The sequence below is a fragment of the Pelobates fuscus genome, chromosome 10 (assembly GCF_036172605.1).
Source record: "Pelobates fuscus isolate aPelFus1 chromosome 10, aPelFus1.pri, whole genome shotgun sequence".
Classification (NCBI taxonomy): Eukaryota; Metazoa; Chordata; class Amphibia; order Anura; family Pelobatidae; genus Pelobates; species Pelobates fuscus.
In genome coordinates, this window is record NC_086326.1 from 67,431,645 (window position 1) to 67,454,840 (window position 23,196).

General features: G+C 38.2%; 1 protein-coding gene across 1 annotated transcript in view; it reads left to right on the forward strand.

Moving 5' to 3' along the window:
* Positions 1–23,196, forward strand: part of KIF20B (kinesin family member 20B) — an 84,743-nt gene that overhangs the window by 14,824 nt on the left and 46,723 nt on the right. The window contains exons 4-11 of the mRNA XM_063433835.1: positions 1,348–1,467; positions 2,707–2,845; positions 12,236–12,420; positions 14,582–14,657; positions 15,605–15,835; positions 20,167–20,278; positions 20,696–20,767; positions 21,682–21,828. Of these exons, the coding sequence (XP_063289905.1) occupies positions 1,348–1,467; positions 2,707–2,845; positions 12,236–12,420; positions 14,582–14,657; positions 15,605–15,835; positions 20,167–20,278; positions 20,696–20,767; positions 21,682–21,828 (1,082 nt within the window). The remainder of the gene's footprint in view (positions 1–1,347; positions 1,468–2,706; positions 2,846–12,235; positions 12,421–14,581; positions 14,658–15,604; positions 15,836–20,166; positions 20,279–20,695; positions 20,768–21,681; positions 21,829–23,196) is intronic.

Here is a 23,196-nt window from a genome sequence, read left to right on the forward strand (position 1 = left end):
TTTTTTTTTCTCTTCTAGTTCTAGATTCTTACGTGCCGTCCTAGACTTAAAAAAAAAAAAAAAAAAAGTGAACATGTATATTCAAAACCAAAAATTCTGGATGGAGACTATGTTACGCATATGCTACACAGAGGGGTCTACATGGCCACCTTGGATTTTAAGGAAACCTATTTTTATGTCCGGATGCAGTTGGCTCAAGGAAGTAGTACCTGAGCTTTGCTGTCAAAGCAGGAAAAATAATTTTGTATTTCCAATTCAAAGCCCCCTCTTTCGGTCTCTCCACTGTTCCAAAATAATTTACCAAGCTTCTCCTTCCTCTGTCACCTCTGATAAAAGGGAATTTCAGTTGTCTATTATTTAAGTGGTTGGTTTCTCAAAGCCAGTTTGAGTTGACAACTAGAAAAAAATCCAAGTCACATTCCAATTCTTATTGGATCATGGTTGGCTGGTAAATTAGGAAAAATCTCATCTTATTCGCTTGATAGGTCTCTCTTGACAGGACTGGGGCACGAAATGAGACCCCTTCAATTGGATATTCTTCAAGTCTGGTCAGGGGAGCTGGTGGATTTGGATGCAGTGTTCACCAATCGTAAGCACAAAAAAAACATTTTAGGAGGTGGATTCATTCAGAGTTTATGGATTTGAGCCTTTATTTTAATTAAAAAGAATGGCTTATGACTATTTTATTTTTATATAATTTTTTTTTTTCAACGAATAGTTAAAGGACCACTATAGGCACCCAGACAACTTCAGCTCAATGAAGTGGTCTGGGTGACTGGTCCATCTATGGTTAACCCTGCAGCAGTAAACATAGCAGTTTCAGTGCTGACATCGGAAGAGGGAGATTTCCCTAGCGCCCGGCACTGGCGAAAGGTAAGTGTTTAACCTCTTCAGTCCGGCGAGAGTGGGACCCTGAGGGTGGGGGGGGACCTACAGACCCTATAGTGCCAGGAAAACAAGTTTGTTTTCCTGGCACTATAGTGGTCCTTTAAATCCGCTTCTGATGTGTGTTTTTTTTTTTTTTTTTATTTATTTATTTTTTCATATAAATTGAATACGATTTTTCTATCTTTGAGAACACACTACAGCATTGGTTGATGATTTGTTTCAATGCTCGCAAGTGACTTTCCCGCCATTTTGTGGTTAACATCTGTATTTAACTAGGTACTTTCTAAATCTTTTAATTATCGTAACGAAGTAGAACAAGTAAGTTCCTAAATTGTTCACTTTTGGTTTAATATTTGCAAATCTGTGTGTGATGATTTGTGTACTAATTTGAGGCAATACCAACTGATGTATATTTTCCATCATTGCAGATTTGTATTAATTTTACTCTTCTTTCTCTAGGAATGTGTCAGTATTCCTGATGCCTGCAGTGTTTTAGTAAAAGCTCCACAGAGTTCCCAGGCTTGCAGACTGAGTGAGAAAGGCTTTTGTCTCATGGCTCAGAAGTTTACTTTTACACAAGTAAGTAGAATATTTGTATATCCTGTAAAAATATTTACAGTATTCTTTTTTGAAAACTGCAGGTTTTTTTTTTTTTTTTTTAACCTGCGTGGCTTGCACTGCTTTCTATGAGAGCTGTGAAGAATTGGTTTGCTTCATAAATAAAAATGAATTGAGCTGTTAAGCAATTTGAAGAAACACTAGAAGCACCAAGACAACTTGAGCTTAATAAAAGGGGGGGGGGGTGGAGAGAGGAATTCAATCAGATCTTACAGCACAGTGTGCTTAGAATTTCTTATCTCCTTCCCTGTTAATTTAATATTTAATCACACACAGGAGGCTATGGAGCAGGAATTTAGAAATTCTAAACTGATGCGCTGTGCGGTGAAAGCGAAGCTAAAACATAATTACAGGGTTATTGCTGAGAATTTGGACTACTTTGTCTCTGTATGTTTTCTCATCCTGACCTTATTGGACTCTGAGCAGAACTACATAGTCAATCCAGACAGCTGTCACCAGTGACTGCTGTAGGGAATTGGCTCTGTCTATGGAGAGTCTCGAGGGATACTCCATAGTCCTCAATCGACCCGCCAGAGCAAGATTTCCGTGCCAGCGAGAGACTGGTCCAGGTAATTCTCGCACCCAGGCGATCTCAGCTTAGTCAAACCCTGTGCTCCCCCTCCCCCCACAACCTGTATCACGGCTCAATGTTCTGCCATTTAGTGAAGAATTTCAAATTTAAAGGGATACTATAGTGCTGGGGATACAAATCTGCATTCCTAGCACTAGACTTGCTTATAGCAGCCACCCCATCCCGACTAAAATCCCCATTGGAAAGCAACCCCACCCCCACATGACTTTCACATATTTTCCACAGGGGGGGTAAAAACCCAAGTAGATTACAGAGTGCTAATATTTAGAATTCGCTTTTAGTTCTATCCTGCTCTGTTAGCTGAACTTTAATCACAAACTATGCGCTGCAGACTCTAACAGAGAATTGGTGCTCAAACACCTATTTTGGGGTTAAACCACTCGAGAACCATTTAACTGTTAAAATCTACATTCAAATATTCTGAATACTTGTTTTATATCCTTGCAAATGTATATTCAGGGATTTGCTTTATCTGCTTGATTAGTGAGAGAATGTATTCTTCCTGATAAAATATATTAAGCAATGCTGATTTTCTCCTGTATTGATATTTAATGTTATGAATAGGTTTCACTTGTTAACCTTTTCTTTGCTGGGTACCTTTTGCTTAGGTCTTTGGTCCTGAGACAACACAGACTCAATTTTTTGAGGGGACCATGAGGCAGCAGGTGATCGATTTTATGAAAGGTCAAAATCGACTTCTTTTTACATACGGTGTAACAAATGCAGGGAAAACCTTTACATTCCAAGGTAATGCTCTTTTATTCATGTAATACTTTGCGTACTGTATATTTATGCCAATGTAAAAAAAAAAAATTGTGTTTATAATCAAACTATAGAATTTAATATATAAATTAATTTGAAGTCCTTTGCTGCTTGCCACTCCAAGCCACAGCATACCCAACAGGGGTGAGTTTCTACTTGCCATATCTACATTTTTCACCCTGTAATGGGTAGAGATCTCCCTCTGACAGTTACTCGCCACTGCAAGCATGAAAAGTCCATGGCACACTCACATGAGCTGAATTTATACTCCCCAGATTCTAATTTTTACTTGCTAATAGCTAATGGGACGACTGAATTTGAATGAGATTACCAGACTCAAAATTTCCAGTTGTGCTGTTAGCTAGTCTGAAAACTTACTTGTCATTGTATATCTACCACTATGTGATCGCTAGGAATGGACTGCATAACATCATAGGAGCATACTCTGCTGCACTGCTGCCAAATAACTTGTGCAGCACCCATCAATTCCTAGCATTAGGGACACTAGGCTTTGCAAGACACCGTCTGTACACACTGTATTTTTAGCCTTTCATTACTACATGTTTGAGGGGAAATGAGAGGAACTTACATGTGATCTCTCTTCCCTATAAATCTGTTGGCTTGTATAGGAGGTATGTTGGCTGTTCTTTAGAGGATTTGAAGCATTGAGTGATAGCTTGTGGCTAATGAGCAATTAGTTTCCAAGCTAGGCACTGATAGCTTTTATAGTTATGCATACTTCTACAGGTCCTGCAGAGCTTTATCCTCTGGGTGCCCAGATGCTGCTATCAAACGGCATTCACACCTAAAGCACTTTAGCTTGCTTAAGTGCTTTGTGTGATGAGTGTGCAATTATATTTTCATTTCAATACAAATTGACGTGTGGTGTGTGGGTTTTTTTTTTTTTTTTTTTTTTTTTTGTGTTTTTTCACTCTCTAAATTAACCTTGTTACACCTCCTGGCTGCCATTCAGACAGCTGGCCCTCCTTATTTTCTGATTGTTTAGTTTAGTAGAACTAAACTCAAGTAGCAGGCATTGGCCGGACCACCTGTCTTGCAAAGATTCTCACTGCACTTTTAAGAATTATGTGATTGGACAGCCGAAGAGAAAATCTGGACTGGAGAAGAAGGGGAGGGCTTTCAAATGCTGCAGACAAGATATCTGCTGGTTTTTAGAATCCCCCATTGGAAACATATGTAGAAATTTAAGTTGTTTATATTGACCTTTTAGCCCACTATCTTCTAATTTGATTTGTATGCCAATGATCACCACAAGATGGCACATTTTCTCCACTAAACAGTATTTGAAAAATCAAGCACACATACATATTGATATTTTTTTTTTTTCTGGTTTTTTTTATTTATTTTTTTTACGGTGTATTAATGTAAATCCCAAATGTCACAAAAATAGCACAATCTAGTTAGGCAGGTGTAGTGGCAAGTGTTTGTGTAAATTCAGATAACATTTTCAGGCATTCTTGTGAGGAACTACTAACATATATTATGAGATCTAACAAGCCACTGGAACTTCAGTGTAGTGTTTCATGCACTGAAATTTGGACCTACCGTATTTATACAGATTTTGAATAAATTTGAACCTCAATATCTTGAAGAAATAGACATGACGTGCCTTGCTATATTTCTGTATGCGGTTTGCTTGTTCAAAAGTAATTGTGATGATATTCCCAATACTGTAAGAAGTGTAATATTCAGCAGAGGAAACAATGTCCCTCTTGGTTTCCTTACTGCTTATTATACTTTTATAATTTTACATCCTCTTTCACAGTACAAATTAGGCATCAACCGATTATCGGTTTTACCGATATAATCGGCCGATATTCGGTATTTTCGGCAATATCGGTATCGGCCAATAGGGATACCGATATTGCCGATAATACCTCCCAGGACCGCCAGGCTCATTACAAGCCGGGCGGGCAGCAAGCGTTTACTCACCTCCCAGCAACTCCTCCAGCTCCCCAGTGTAAATCTCGCGAGACCCGCGGCCAGCTCTGACGGCCGCGGGTCTCGCGAGATTTACACTGGGGAGCTGGAGGAGCTGCTGGGAGGTGAGTAAACGCTTGCTGCCAGCCCCCCCACCCCCCACAGCTAAGCCAATGCCACTGACTGGACCCCCCTCCCTGGCAAGGCAAAAAACAGGGAGGGGGGACAACAACAAAAAATAATAATAATTAAACATATAAAAAAAATATTAATTTAAAATAAAAAAAATATATAATAAAAAAAATGCCCCCTCACACACACACTCTATTATTATACACAAACACACTGTGTATATAATTCAGTGTGCTTGAATAGTGTGTGTGTGTGTATATAATGCAGTGTGTGGGTGTGTATAATAATGCAGTGTGTGTTTGTATAGTGTGTGTGTGTATATAATGCAGTGTTTGTATAGACACACACTGCATTATAGACACACACTGCATTATAGACACACACTGCATTATAGACACACACTGCATTATAGACACACACTGCATTATAGACACACACTGCATTATAGACACACACTGCATTATAGACACACACTGCATTATAGACACACACTGCATTATAGACACACACTGCATTATACACACACACACACTGCATTATAGACACACACACACTGCATTATAGACACACACACACTGCATTATAGACACACACACACACTGCATTATAGACACACACACACACTGCATTATAGACACACACACACACTGCATTATAGACACACACACACACTGCATTATAGACACACACACACTGCATTATAGACACACACACACACTGCATTATAGACACACACACACACACACACTGCATTATAGACACACACACACACACACACTGCATTATAGACACACACACACACACACACTGCATTATAGACACACACACACACACACACTGCATTATAGACACACACACACACACACACTGCATTATAGACACACACACACACACACTGCATTATAGACACACACACACTGCATTATAGACACACACACACACTGCATTATAGACACACACACACACTGCATTATAGACACACACACACACTGCATTATAGACACACACACACACACTGCATTATAGACACACACACACTGCATTATAGACACACACACACACACTGCATTATAGACACACACACACACACTGCATTATAGACACACACACACACACACACTGCATTATAGACACACACACACACACACTGCATTATAGACACACACACACACACACTGCATTATAGACACACACACACACACACACACTGCATTATAGACACACACACACACACACTGCATTATAGACACACACACACACACACACACACACACACTGCATTATAGACACACACACACACACACACACTGCATTATAGACACACACACACACACACACTGCATTATAGACACACACACACACACACACTGCATTATAGACACACACACACACACTGCATTATACACACACACACACACACTGCATTATACACACACACACACACACTGTGTGTGTATATAATGCAGTGTGTGTGTGTATATAATGCGCACACACACACTGCATTATATACACACACTGCATTATATACACAGTGTTTGTGTAGTGTGTGTGTATATAATGCACACTACACACACACACTCTGCATTATATACATACACTATACAAACACACACACTCTGCATTATATACATACACTATACAAACACACACACTCTGCATTATACACACACACACTCTGCATTATACACACACACACTCTGCATTATATACATACACACACTCTGCATTATATACACACACACACTCTGCATTATATACACACACACACTCTGCATTATATACACACACACTCTGCATTATATACACACACACACTCTGCATTATACACACACACTCTGCATTATATACATACACTATACAAACACACACACACTCTGCATTATATACATACACTATACAAACACACACACACTCTGCATTATATACATACACTATACAAACACACACACACTCTGCATTATATACATACACTATACAAACACACACACACTCTGCATTATATAAACACACTACATTCACTATACACACTACACAAATACACACACTCTGCATTCCTTATATACACACACTACACAAACACACACACTTTGCATTTAGTATATACAGCATTCACTTTACGCACACTACACAAACACACTAGACAAATACACACTGCATCCACTACACACACACATGCTGCATCCACTACACACACACTATACAAACATACACAGCTCACCTGTCTAAACACACTGCATCCACTACACGTGGCATGTATATTTTGTGCATTTACCTTTTAGAAATAGTTTTTATTTTCCAAAATGGTAAATGTACAGAATATCGGCAAATTATATCGGCTATCGGCCTGAAAGTTCACAGAATATCGGTATCGGCTCTAAAAAAATCAATATCGGTCGATCCCTAATACCCATTAACTGTGTGAGCACACATTGCACAGTCAAACCATTGAATGAGTGGCAGAGAATTCTGGAGCATAAGAAAACTCATCCATGCCACATCAACATAGGCTCGTTTGGCATGACCAAATCTATAGGCACTGGTAATACTTTATTTTGAAACTACTTGGCGTTTGGCAAAACTACAGACTCCACATATAGAGTCCTAGGACCATATATCGTCCCCAACCCTATTGCCCCCCCACCCCCAAAGCACCCAGTAGGGAAAAAACCTTTCACCTGACTTGAACCCCATAGAAAATCTCTGGTGGGATTTGAAGAAGGTGGATGCAGCACACAAACTCAAGAATATTACTGAACTGGAGACCATTGCTCATGAGCAATGGGCTAAGATTCTTCAAGAACACTGCCAGAAGCTGGTGTCTGGCTATGCATCTCGTTTGCATCTGGTCATTACAGCAAAAGGGTGCTCTACTATGGACTAAAGATGCTTTGTTGAATAATTTTGAGTCTGGAGAAGTCCTTTATAAGTTGCATTTCCAGTTGAATTTGGGAAACCACTTGTAGCATTTGTTGTGTTGATGTATTTCAATTGCTTTTGTTTGATTTTTGTTTATTGAAAACAGCTGAAAGTCTGTCAAATTTGACCGTAAACTTGATTTTCAATGGGGTTGAATAATTTTGATCACGTGTACTATCTGGCACCATGTCGGCAGTAGATGCTTTGAGTCCTGCAAAGTGGGTCTACAATGGATTGGATTTGTTCCAGCACATCCCACAGATGCCCAATCGAATTGGCAAAGACAACATCTTAAACTCTTTGTCATGGTCCTCAAACAATTCCTGAACATTTTTTGCAGTGTGTCAGGAGGCCACTACTATCGGGGAACACTCTCTTGCCATAAAGGGGTGTAAGTGATCTGCAACAATCTCTAAATAGGTGGTACGTTCCAAAGTAACATCCACATAAATGCTGAGATCCAAGGTTTCCCAGCAGAACATTTCCCACAGCATAATCATGCCTTTTTTGACCCCGGTATACGACACACGTACCAGACTATCCACCTAATCTTGAAGAAAATGTGAGTCATCAAACCAGGCAACCTTCTTCTATTGCTCCATGGTCCAATTCTGATGCTCATGTTGCCATTGAAGGTGCTTCCAGCACTTTTTACTTACGTATGTAACGGATCGACGGGCACCCCGACTGGGTACCTCTGTTAAAGGATGCTCCTAGCGCTTCCTGAGGACTCCAAGCACTGCAGCAGACACCATAACCACCGAACCAGAGACATATAAATTCTCTCAAGCATATGAATGCTGTATACAGCCGAATAGAACAAACCATGCGAATAGGTTTACACTCCTAGAAGTCAAACTGGAACAGCATACAATAAATCCTCCCCCAATAATGAGATGACACTTCACTTTGAGGGTTAAGCAGGAACTCAAGATTTATTCACACAACCTCCTTTTAAGACATTCTCCCATTCAAGGGAGGGATCCACAACAATTAGTACCACAGCCAATAATGTACAGTTACCTCCCCCACATATCCTCCTCTTAGTGTGACACATAATCCCATTATTCCAGACACAAATTCCCTGGGTTTCTGGATGTACCCCTAAACATAGGGTTACCCCTTTAAATGTTACATTCCCTGGTAGCCTTGATCTGGGTGAGACACCTATCCAAAAATCACCCAGATCGGACCAGGGGTTCGGGAATTATGGAGGGTTAAAGTTTTGACCGACCGCATGGCAAAAGTATCTGAAAATAGTTCCATGTATTTGGCCCTGCAGTTGGTCACAGAAAAGGGAATGAAAACACACAAATTGCCTGGGTTATAGAGCCTGGGGAGGATTTTAATGAATTCCCTTGTTCGTGGGGTTCTTTCTACCGAACGGCGGGCCATTTGGTAGTTTCTACACAAATTAATGGAAGTCTGGAGGTCTCAGCAGTCTCGAGTGTCCGATTTTAGTTCCAGACACTCGGCGGCAAAACACCTATGTTTGGGAGTTTATGATGGCCGCCGCCACGTGTTCGTTTCCCGAATGGCGGCCACCCAGAGGCCAAAGCACACATTACACACACTGCCAATTACCCGTTTGCAACATTGTTGCGAACAGTAATTGGAGGCACACTTTAATCCTGGGTGGTCTGGTTGTTCGGTAGTTTCACTCAATATAAAGAATGGATTGATTCTACCGAACAATAAGCCGAATGCTGCATACACATAAGTTTACTGAACACATAATATTAAAGACAGCCTGAATGCAATCTGCTACACAGTCTTAAAGGGGCATTGTTCCTAAAAGTCATATGTCCACGAATGGCCCTTAAAGGGCCAGTAGCAGCAATATAAAATACCACATGCCCAAATATTGCATTAAAAGGTACAAATTTACCAGGGACCATAGTCAGCAGGTAGGAGGCGGGCAGCCAGGCCTCTCCAATGCCCAGTGGCGAGGCGGGTTCTGCAACAATGTATAACTAACCTGAGGTGAATTTAATAACCAGGAGAAATATAGGGTCAAAAAAAATTAAACAAAACCTGCAAAGTGACAGTGCTGCTTTAATGAAAACTTTTTGTTTCATAAACTTTTGTCTACCATTTTCTGATAAAAAAAAGGTTAACATTTTGCCGAAACCATGCCTAGCCCCTCTTTGAAGATCTCAATATTGTAAAAAAAAATAAAAATTTTTTTTTTTAAATCAAGTTTTTCATCATCACGTGCATATGTGTACAATCTCTTTTCTATCATTTTTATTTTATAAAACATTGAAAAGCCTGGTCTAGTGAGCAATGGTTACCATAGAAATATAGTGTGTATATGACCCTTCAATCGGTTATTTCTTCTCTCTACTGCTAATTCACTGCAATTCAGTTAAATTAGATTCTGATGGTATGCCAGGTAACAAAAGTGCAAAGTTAATTTTACAAAACATAGAGTTAAACATAATATGCACAAGTCTCACATTTCCACAAAACCCTTGCTACTTGTTCTCATTTAACTGGTGAGGTAAAAAATGTTGGTGGGCTGGGATTTCATTAGTATGATACACACACTGTGAATATGCTTGAGGTTCTGTGTTTTAACTTTTTTTTTTTCTTAATTTATGGAGCACTGTTTGAATATTCATATACCCTTCGTTGTTGACAATTTGTCTTGACCTATCCTTCAAAAAGGGGAGATTGTCACCTAAACTCCTGCTTAACCCCTTAAGGACACATGTGTGACATGTCATGATTCCCTTTTATTCCAGAAGTTTGGTCCTTAAGGGGGTTAAAGGAACAATATCGTGTAAGGAATACAAAGCTGTATTCCTAAATTCCTAACACCATAGTGCCCCTTTACATCTTAAAACACCTGATTCCAGCACCGAAGTCACTCTGTGCTAGTGCTTCTTCCTTCAGCATCTCTGCGCACACATTAGTGCTTCACCATAAAGCATCGAATCAGTGCTTTCTGTAGGGATTTGCAAGACACTGGACATACTCATTCACAATGTGAGGATGTCCAGTGTCGTTTCACTGAGCTAATGCTCTGTGAAACTGCAGGAAGCGTTTCTAGTGGCTGTCTGGTAGAGATAGTCTTAACATTGCAATGTAATTATTGCAGTTTCTCTAAAACTGCAATGCTTTTTAATTCCTGGGAGGGGAGAGTGCTTAGCCCAAATGTACATGTGTAGACAGAGATCATGGACAAAACATTAAATAAAATGAAGACTGACATATTTAAAATGTTATTCCAAGCTGAGTTTTGTGTGGGGTGTGTTTTTTTTTTTTTTTTTTTTTCTTTTCTTTTTTTTTCCTTTTTTGTAACATTTTAGCTTTGTGTTTTTAATGTCAGAATTGCTTTCCGCAACCAATTGCATATGATATTTGTTAGTCCTGAGCACTAGAGCCCTCAAAACAATGCTACCAGTTTTGTGTAATTGAATTATTCACATATGCAGTCATTTATCCTGGTCTTTGTAGAATAGAAGCATTTATAAACTTTTTTTTTTTTTTAAATCATGTACTGCGTACTTGGAATTAAATACTTCCCGTTCCTTACTTTAACTTTGCATTACTTAAAATACATTTTAGTCAAAACACTTCTAAAGGGGTTCAACTTTGGTGGCTTTAACTTTAAACCATTATCCTTTTGTTAATACTTTTGAATATCAATTGCTTGGTATAGATAAATCCCGTAGTCATACAATGGAACGTAATTGAGTTCTGAGTATCTTCTATTTGAATTACAAAAGACATGTAATGCTTTATAAGCTTTTATTTTTCACTTCAGCAGTGATGGAACTCAAAAGAGAAGGTTTGCCTTTCTTCTTTAAAAGTAGTTTATCCTTCTTTTTAATACCTTGTTAGATGCAACAAAGCAATTCATCTTCAAGTAAAAAAATTTTTATTTTTTTTAACCATTTTATCACTTATGGAGTAAAAGTATACATAAAGGTTGTGGTCTGGTTCTAATATTTTCTTAACAATTTTATTAAGGGAGCACTACAGACATTTCATAGCTTACATTTGTTTATGCTGGTTGGTGTGTGGGTGTGTTTTTTTTTTTTTTTTACGAACGGTACACTACAGCTTTCAATCGATGTACCAGTCGCCTGATCTTCCCTCCCCATCCGCTCTGATTCCCACTGCTAATGTCTTAGATGTCCTTTGATTGTACAATATTTTCTTGCTTTTTATATACTTAATAAGAATATTGATCACCGTTAATAAAGTCTGCATATCATCCTGCCATTATTCCACCTGATTCTATGGTTTGGGGCAATGTTCTGACAATGACTTGTGTTTTTATTGCTTAACTCATTGATCCCTGTACTGCAAGACTATGTGAAACACCAAAGATAAAGACACTATGTAAGACATGTTAAATCTTTCCATTTTTTGCAGGTACAAAGGATGATGCTGGCATCTTACCTCGAACAATGGATATGCTTTTTAACACTATTCAAGGAAAGGTTTACACCAAGATGGATGTAAAACCTCACCGATGTAGAGACTACATAAGATTGACTAAAGACCAAGTGAAGACTGAAGTAGCACTTAAAAATTCTGTGTTGCGTCAAATAAAAGAGGTAAATGATTATTTTCATAGGGAGGTTACATAGTTAGGATTTTTAACCTGTAACTAAAATGTCTGTTTTGGTAGTCTGTGACCTGCCTTTGTGTTGAGAAATCTTTATCTATGGTACAGTACCCCTGTTGAATACACTTCCACTGCATGACTACTTCCATCAATAAATGACAGCTGATGACTCTTTGCTGCGCAAAGTGTGATGTTGTTTTTTTTTTTTTTTAATATACCCCTATTCGTAGCAGTGCAGAAGTGCAAATAAACCATGGCTCCCTGCTGCTGTGGGGAGAGAAGACAAAAACTAACTCCCAGCTTCTTTGGGTTTAGAGAGTCTCAGCCTTCCGGAAGCTGTAGACTGTATTTCCCATAATTTTTTGAGAGTATCGGAAGTTACAGTCCGCAACTTGTACAACTTTACCTCAATATCTGACTAGCCCTCACTAAGCCTACAGTGTGGCATGCATTTGGTACAGCACGACACTGGTACTACAGTATACCTATAGCTGTAACAATTCTTATCAGAAGTAGCAATATGACGGTGGTGCATTATCAGTGCAAAAAAATTACGTTATTGGAAGAGTGGTGCCCCCGCCATTATAAAGCTAAACTTTTAACCCATTTGTAATTGGTGTTTCCCAACTGTAATGTTCATGTCTCTAAATAGGGCTTGAGAGCAGTGCACTTTGGGTTTTGGGGGTGGAGTAAGGAATTACTCTCTGTACCATCCTAGTCTTTTAGACATGCCTGCAATTTTTATGACTGCATCACATTATTTAATGATTAGCAACTTAGTTGCATGCATACATTTAACTTTCAGTGTGTGTGTGTGTGTGTGTGTGTGTGTCCACTACCATATGCTGCAACATGGCCCAGTTTTGCCTATATAGATTTTGTATGTCTACTTTTAAAAACAAAACTCGTTTGATGGTGTGAACAGATTTTCTTAATGGGGATAACTAACTCTAAAACCAGTAATTTTGTTACAACCGAGAAGCTTCATATTCCATTTCAATAATCTTAGAGCTATTAAAACGGGTCCATTTTCATCTGATGTATTGCCTCCTTTTATAAAGCTCCTCTAACATGCCATTTAATTTTGTAAGAAAAGGTGACTTTCACAGTTTGGGAAAAGTTATCTTAATTCAAGGTTTCTGAGAGTCATTGTGTGAACCTGCTAAAACCACAAATTGGTTAAAAAAAAACGAAAAAAAAACCTAAAATTGCAATGAAACATGGCATACACCCATACTGAACACACAAGTGTTGTAGTTATTTCAACTTGCATGTAGTGGCCACCGATCGTTTGGTTCTTCAGATCTATGTTGGAGTTCAGGAATATTCACCTTATAATGTATATGATCTCCAAAGATTGTGTGCCTTTGGAGATCCTGAATTTCAAAGTGCAACATGCAGAGGAATGATTACATATACCTGCACTGTTCCTTTTTGCAGCCGGGTTGGGTGAATAACCATTGAGGAGATATAGTTACATCAATTGTGAACTCTTAAACACAAACAGAACTGGGTTTGGAAAAACCTGTGAGATGGTGAAAGTTCATAGAGTTGCATGTGCTTCTCATAGTCACTAAAGTGAGAACTGTTGGGACGTCAAAGTAAATTTCAAATTTAAGGCCAAAACAGGTGAACTGGATAGTCTCTAAGTTGACTATGCTTCTAGTCTGGCAGCTTTAGCCTTACATTTGAAATCGACTTTGAATTCACACAAATTCTCACTTTACTGAATAAACCTGATGTCATTTTGGCAAAAATCAGGTCCACTATGAGAAAGTAAGTAAGAGTAAGTCTTTACTTTGTCTCACACATCTTCTGATTTTTCAAATCGTATTTTATTTAAATTCCAACAGTTTAAATGTCTTTCATAAAGAGTGTATGCCAATGGCACCACTGCTTTAAATAAGGTTCTTGCCTGCAGCTCCCTCCTCTCCCTTTAAAGATAAACCCTTCTTTTCACAGTGTTCATGGTTCTGCTTACATGAGTTAAACGTTTCTACACTTTTTCTTTCATATGAATTAGGGATTCCCCATTGTTTAATCTTCAGCCCTGCAAAATCTTTCTAAAACAGTGTATGTATTCAAAAGTAACCCCTTCTAGTCATCCATGTTTTTATCTATTTAAATTAATATTTTTCTTTTCTCATTAGGTTGATCCTCAGTGCAGTATGAGGAGCAACAATAGTAGGACTTCTGCAGATACAACAGACTTCCTGAATGATGACGGTAATCTTGAATTCAAGCTGTCTGATGTTCTTGAAGATTAGTGTCTCATGTGATATTTGATGTAATGTTATGCATTGTATGATTTTAGCCATTATTTTTACTGTAACAAGACTTTTCTTGAATTGCTCACATTAAAGACAGACCATAAGGGCAGTGCCATGTTGTAGTGCCAACTAGATCTAGTTTTTGTGAAATGTATTCCTTTTCCTTTGACACTTTGAACAAGGCGTTTGCAATCATAAATAGAATCATTGTATTCCATCTCAAGCCTCATATTACTGAAGCCTGTGAGCCATAATCCTAATGCACCAAAATATAGACCCAACAATGTCCACACACTTGAATAGCGAGCAATGCCTAAATCACACCTGAGGGTCCGCCCCAATATTCCACACAGACAAGAACACAACTTGACTTCTCATATACAAGGAATAGACCAGGCTTTGTAGAAAACTGTAATAATATTCATCAGAAAATCAGTATGTATGTAGAATTGCTGTGCTTGGAGCAATGTTCCCAAACAGGGCCTGCTGATGTGCCTAGGAGCAGGGCAAAATTGGGCCCATGGGGTGGGTGCTACTGTAGTGAATTGTAACACCACACACTTCCAAAACTAGTGGCATTTAATATAATGTTTGTAAAGACATCTAACTATTTCTAAAGTAAATTTAAAAAAAATTATAATCTTATAATATATGATCTATTGAGAGCTTGAAGTACTTTTCCACTAGCCAGGTCTTAAGTCAGTAGCCACTGGAAGCCATAGTATGCTCACCAGAGGTGAATTTCTACTCACTAGGGCTAAATTTCTCTATTGGAAATTTTGATTCCTGATATATATATGCGGTTACAGCTCAACATTAAGCTACTGTGAGAGGTTAACTTTAAAAACAAGTTGCTCAGTTATAGCATTATTGTTGTGATTTTATTTCAATTTCTTTTTGCAGGTTTTGCAAATTCTTCAAAGGTTTTAACAGAGGTTGATGAACGCTTAAAACAAGCTGAAGAATTAAAATCCATTTTGGACAGTTCTTCAAAGTATTCTGTCTGGGTTTCATTCTGTGAAATTTATAATGAATGCATTTTTGACCTATTGGATCCTATATCTGGAGATAAATTTTATAAGAGGAAGACTTTGAAGCTTGCGCAGGATATTAAGGGATTTTCATTTGTTAAAGGTGAGTTATGACTTAATCAGGTCTTCTCAGTGCTTTCCTAGTGACTCTTGGTTTTTCTATTCAGACCTTGGTTTCTCTAAATCAGGGGTAGGCAACCTTTTAGTAGTACTGTGCAAAATTGAAGTTTTGAAGTCCCTCGGCGTGCCGATACTATTTTTTTATTTTTAAAATTGAGATGCGTATGTTGCTGTATTCTGCCTGTGTTATTTGTGGGTGCTGCAGTTGCTTTGTAACACTGTATTTGTGCATATTTGGGATGTTCCTTTGTATAGAATACGTCCATGAGTAGTTTGTGGCATTGTGTATGGTCTATGAATGGGGGCTGCTTGTGGAATTGTGTGTGTGTGTGTGTGTGTGTGGATGATATGTCACATTGTGTGCTTGGTGTTTGTGCATGCATGTGGATAGTCCGTAGTGTTGTGTTTGTGGTGACTGTGTGTTTGTGAGTGGACTGTTTCTTTTATTTGTATACGTGTGAGGCTTATTCTGCTGTTTTGTATTTATCTAGAAACATAGAATGTGACGGCAGATAAGAACCATTCGGCCCATTTAGTCTGCCCAATGTTCTAAATACTTTCATTAGTCCCTGGCCTTATCTTATAGTTAGGATAGCCTTATGCCTATCCCACGCATGCTTAAACTCCCTCACTGTGTTAACCTCTACCACTTCAGCTGGAAGGCTATTCCATGCATCCACTACCCTCTCAGTAAAGTAATACTTCCTGATATTATTTTTAAACCTTTGTCCCTCTAATTTAAGACTGTCCTCTTGTTGTGGTAGTTTTTCTTCTTTTAAATAGTCTCCTCCTTTACTGTGTTGATTCCCTTTATGTATTTAAATGTTTCTATCATATCCCCCTTGTCTCGTCGTTCCTCCAAGCTATACATGTTAAGATCCTTTAACCTTTCCTGGTAAGTTTTATCCTGCAATCCATGAACCATGGATACATTAACATTTCATTTTACTTGGTTGCCCTGGTCCTACTGACGGTTGCTTTACAAGCACAAAAACCCATCATCTGCCTCTGTCATATTCTCACTGCTCGCCAATAGTATATGGTAGGTTCCTTGTTTTAATTCGGGCCCACGATCTGGCCCACTACAATGTACCCATACGCAAAAATACTCAGGCAAGTCCTATCCATGGGTCACAGCACATCATCTACTTCCACCCTCTCGTTCATATTTTTCCGCTTAGCATCAGCCTGACTCACACTTTCAGGTACGATGTCATAACCCTGTACATTTTCTATTTTTAGTGTGGTACTGGATTTCTGAGATTTAGGTTGTCCAACTAGGTTTCTGTTTCTGGTCTTAATCCATAAGCTAGTGGTCCTGCGAGGCCGACACGCATCCTCATACTCGGAGGTAAACGTCCCTCGGGCCAAATCATAGATAGTCGCCTCGCATGGTCGCATAGAGAGGGCCTCCCATGTAACTCCCATTCCATCTTATGCTTTAGTTATCACCGAGAGGCCAACACCCCGCCACAACGTTTCGGTGGTCTCATATTTCCCCTCGGGCCAACGCATAGGTAGCGCCTCTCATGCCGCTTGGCAAATTAGTAGGGACTCCTCTGTCACGTTCTCAATAGCATAATTCTTCGCCGCTTGGCATCTAGCTAGCCTACCAGCACCCGGCCACTTTTGTCTCAGAATAGTAGTGTTTGCTGTGGAATCTATTCTGGGGTACACTTCGCTTTGCCACCTTAACCAAAAATTACTCAAAACTATGGTGTCCTGGATAATATTTCGTCACTTTCCCGTAACAACCAAACCAACCATTATTAGAACTTCACGGCTCCATCCCTACGACATCTATATTTCGTGCTTTAAGTTCGCTTACTATTAACTAGGCTCGACCAAAATGCAAACCTTTTTTCAGGACACTCCTTCCGTATAGGTGCAGCATCTGCAGCCTCCTCCAACTACATTCTAGCTCATATCATCAAGGCTATGGGACACTGGAAACCCTCCTCCTATACTCTTTACATTCCAAACCCAGTTTAAGAGTTAAGACAAGCTTTTCATGACTCGTCCAAATAAACAATGTTTTGTTATGTGAATAAATTTTGTATGGTACTTTTCTTTTTGCCCACTTTTATTACAGGCCTATTGCTTTGTCGGTTCCGGCACACCACAACCGACTGATGTCCATTTGTATATGTTTATTAGTTTAATATATTATGTTACCTCTTTTCATTACGGCCAGATTGCCCCGACTACAAATAAATAAATATATATAAAATATTTTCCAATAGTGATGACTGCACTCCTCGGTCTTGTTGTAAAATCAAATGCTGCTTTACTAGATATACATTAAAAAGATCGACGTTTCAGCCCCACTCTGGGCTTTCCTCATGATCAAAAATTACACATATTAAACAAATACACACTATGCTAACGTGTATATACTATAAGAGAAACAAATCATAAACTCACCACAGCTGTTGATACTTCCCGATCGGCGTCCCTCTGTCCACAATGCGCATGCACATAACCAGCCAATTGAGACTGCTCTGCGGCGTGACTTAACACGCATCACCTCGGCAACCTGAATACACATTGCCACGCTGCCATGGTGATTTGCGGACGCCGTGCGGGCTGTATACTAACGCACCGATCTGTTTAAAACCGATCGGTGCGCAACTGCTATTGGAGAGGAAAAAATGGATATAAATTCAAATATAAAACATTATTCTTAAATGGTTATTGTATATACACCTATATCTTGTAGAAATATAACCCTTTGTGCTTTACTTAACTTAACCTATATGTGTCACTGACTTAAACATACTATGTGCACTGCTTATAATTAAGTGATTTAAAGAGCCTGCTATGCTCAATGCAAATATTTGACAAAAAAAACTGATTGTAAAGTGCCTAAATATATGAAATATTATAATAAAGTGCCAGTGCTGTATCTATCTGAAAATTAATTTAGAAGTGAAAACTCTATTGTAATAATTAGTTGCCATAAAGTGCTGCATGTGCTGGTTGCTTTTCATTGTCTCAAATAAGGGACTATTGAAAAGTGGTACATCAAATGTGTATTATCTCCATACAGTAGCTAAAAGTGGTGCTCTAGTTCATTATCATGATAGACTATGAATTTAGATGGTGACATGATATTAATAATAGTGTTTTAAAGTGCATTCAGTTAAGTAATAGCCAAATCAACTTAAATACTTATTAAAAATTGCTATAAAACAATGTCTAAATAGCTATGCAAAAAAATAAATGATATGCAGAACTATACAATATTTCTCAAGCTGGATTAGAATAATAAATTATAAAAATGAAGGAAGAGCAGACTTTTATTAAGTCCTCTGGGAGATACTGTATTTAGTTCATATATCCAGTAGGCTTCCCTGTTAAGTAGAGCTCGACCACGGTCACCTCCTCTTCTGGATTGTGGTATGAAATCAATAGCCCGCACGGCAATGTGTATTCAGGTTGCCGAGGTGATGCGTGTTACGTCACGCCGCAGAGCACTCTCAATTGGCTGGTTATGCGCATTGTGGACAGAGGGACGCCGATCGGGAAGTATCAACAGCTGTGGTGAATTTGATTTGTTTCTCTTATAGTATAAAAGTTAGCACAGTGTGTATGTGTTTAATATGTGTAATTTTTGATCATGAGGAAAGCCCAGAGTGGGGCTGAAACGTCGATCTTTTTAATGTATATCTAATAAAGCAGCATTTGATTATGCTCTGCAAAATCTTCTCAACAAATAACCCCCAATGTATGCCTTTTGGCACTAACTTGGGAAGTTATAGTGCTATATAAGAAACCTGACCCTTTCAGTTTTTTACAATAAGAATTTTCATTGAATTTAATGGACGTATTCTGCATTTTTTTTGGTCATTGAAAATAACAATTTCCCCATAAATGCATACCATTTTTATTGCATGATGGTCTATGCCATCACTGGCATTAAAGCCCTGCACAGCATGACTGCATAGACCATTATGTGGGTAAGGAGTAAAACAAAGCTATTAAATGTGCTTTATAAATGTCTTTTATTTTCATACATTTTTATTATTTAAAGGAACATTCCTACCTCCATAACATCAGCTCATAATAGTTGTGAGGTGAAAAGGAGTGTCAAAGTACTCTGCCTATAACACAGTGTAGAGACTTTTTCTCAATGGGCAGCCCGTGGAAATTCCGATTCATTTTAATCTATTGTTCTTATTAAACATTATCCATTCTGTTCTAGCTTGTTGATTTTGCCTTTTAGGTTGTCATTTTATTTTACATTTAAAAAAAACAAAACAAAAAAAAACCCCACAAACTTTCCTTTTAAGAATGTTTAATTTTCATCTTTAGATCTCCAATGGATACAGGTTTCTGATGCAAAAGAGGCATGCAGGATACTAACATTAGGCAAAAAGTTCCAAAGCATTGCATTTACAAAGCTGAACAGCTCTTCTAGTAGAAGGTATGTTAATTAATCAGAGAAAGTAACTTTTTGTAATTTTTTGCATTCTGTAAAAATTAAACAAATCTATACAAAATGCGTTTTTCCCTCATGTTTTCCTCCTTTTAGCTACTCCTTGATTTTATTATGGGTGTTTTTTCAGTTTTCTTTCCAATTTCTTTCTCTCTATTTCTGTGACTTTGTCCATTTTGGGGTTGCGTTTATTTTATTAGCATCCATATGTTTGCAGTTTTCTTCTGTTTGCTTAAAACATGTCAAGTGGGGTTAGGTTTTCTTTTGGTTTTTTTTTTTTTTCTCCTTCTCTCAAGATTTCGTTATACTCCTGTATTCTCAGTATAAATATGTGTAATTATTTTTGTGGATTTTGGTGTCCTAATATGAGCATAGTTGTCAAATTAAAAATGTTTTTTCTTGCAGCCACAGCATTTTCACTGTCCGACTCCTAAAAATTGAGGATTCTGACATCCCACGAGTAGTGAAAGTCAGTGAGTAAGTTACGTTTTTATCTTATCATGATGATGAATTTTTTTTTTTTGTGTGTGTACACAAAACACATTATTCTTTAGACTAGTACATAAAACTCTGGAAGTAAATCTTCCCAGCTCTCATCAACTACAGTGTGCTGTAGTGTTTATGGTGCTTGACGTTTCCCTGTAAAGCGGTACTGTAAACTCCCTCCCACCCTCTAAAAATATTCGTATTTATAAAAATAAAAAGTACCAACCCAGTTGAGAGAGATACTGAGACAAAGTAGGGAATACTTTATCTAAAAAATGTAGACACCCCTACGCCTGACCGGTTTTGACACTGGGCTGAGCCACCGCCGTCAAGATGTGTCAATCCCCCAGCCGTCACCAGCGACGTCTGCAGGGAATTTACTTTATCTATGGAGGGCCCGCGTTCTAACACTGTCCTCCCTAGACCCACATGCTCTACTCTCACGCAACTTTTTTTTTCTTTTTTAACTTGCCTTTAATGGTTATCCCTGAGTCATTAACTTTTGTGTAGTTGGTGGAAATTTTTCATGAGACTTTAATATTAAATACTTAAAATTTCACATTCTAGCTTATGTAAACTATTTTGTAGTGCTTACTTATAGACCCTTTTCTGTGCTCTTCCTGGTTTACCCCCACTTTTTCTTTTTTTTTTTTTCTTTTTTCTTTTTTTCTTTGCTAGAAAACTTATACCAGTTTTAATTTAAAAACTCTGGGCCTTTTGTACCTGATTTTGCTTATTTCATATGTGTAGAAGCATCTTTGTCTTGATTCTACATTTGCTTACTTCTGTATATTCATTTGTCCGTGAACCGTGTCTAGCAGACTATGGAAAATGTAAAGTAATTATAATTGCTGTGTAGACACAAGACTTTAATCATAACTCAAATGTCTTTGTTTCTCTTTTAGATTGGCACTCTGTGATTTAGCAGGATCTGAAAGGTGCACAAAAACAAAAAATGAAGGGGAACGATTAAAAGAAAGTGGAAATATAAACACTTCATTGCTTATTCTTGGTAAATGTATCAACGCATTGAAGAACAGCCAGCAATCAAAGTAAGATATGGGTTGGAGCTTTGTTCATTTAATTATTTTCTTTGCCATTCCAATGAGGCATTAAAAAGTGTCTGTTAGTTGAAATGTTTAACTTTGCCCTGTCAACACCAGAACACAAGATTGCCAAAGCTAGACTTGGGTACAATGGGAAATTTTCAGTTTGTTCAAATTATTTCGTCTTAATTGAATGTCATCCATTGGGCTTTCCTTTCTGACGAAATTTTAGACTACTTTCAGATCAGAATTCCATTTTGGTTAATTTAACTTCTGTGGCTGCATGTTGCAGCTGATTAGCAGATACGTCCCTAAATTGGTACCCTTGTGTTAAATTGCCACATTGAAGGGTACAAAATTAGGAAGCTGTTTAGTAAATCCCTTATTTGGTATAGTTATGGCAATCCCAAATATGACTACCAACCAAATTAGGGAGAACTCAACCGTAGCCGATTTCTTAATTTTGATCTTTCAGCTGTTGGTATAAGGGAGATTTAAATCCTCCCTCTTATGCCCACTATGTCGCAGATAAGAGCATGTATATTAAACAATAAGCAGTCTGGGGACAATAAAGCCCCCTCACATCAATTTGCAACTGGTGGGGACTTTAAATAATAGCTAGGAGGGGACCTATTCCAAGCCTGGTCACTGCCACAATTTTTGGTGACAGGGCATCAAGGGCCCTTTTGCTTTTTAGTAGACATGCCCCTAACTGTGGCATGGGTAAGGCATTGGAGGATTTCACCCGCTTTTATCCTTATGTTGACCCCATAGACTTGATTTTAATTTTTATAAATCCCTCACTGTATTGGTTGCAGGGGGCATGGTAGATTTTGGGAAGCTACTGTTTTTAAATCAAATTAAAAGGCAGGAGCTGGTAGCTCTTTCCTTGTAACCAAACAAATAGACCGATTACATGAACATAATTTTGTCCAGCAAGCCAATTGGTCTTCAGTGCTGCGGAATATGTTGGTGCTTTATAAATGCCAGTAATAAAAAAAAAGTAATTGTGTATTTTGCGTTTGGTCATTTTGTCTTTTGTAAGATTTGCCGCCCTGTACGTAACTCGCAAAAAATATCCATCCGAAAACAAGTGCCTAAATTTAGTCATAGCTGCTACAGTGATTTATCATTTGGTCTAAGGTAGATACATTTTAATTCTGAACACTACTTTATTATGACAGGATGTGCATGTAAAAGAAAACCGTTCGCTGGATATTAAGTGTTTTTTTTTTTTTTTTTATGCATCCGAGTAGCCTATTAAAGTAAGTTGCCTTATAAAGGCCGTAATGCTATTTTGGCTCCATTTCTCTTCCATAGAAAGTCAGTGAGATTGTTTAAGACTCCTATGAAATTTCCTTTACATTATTATGT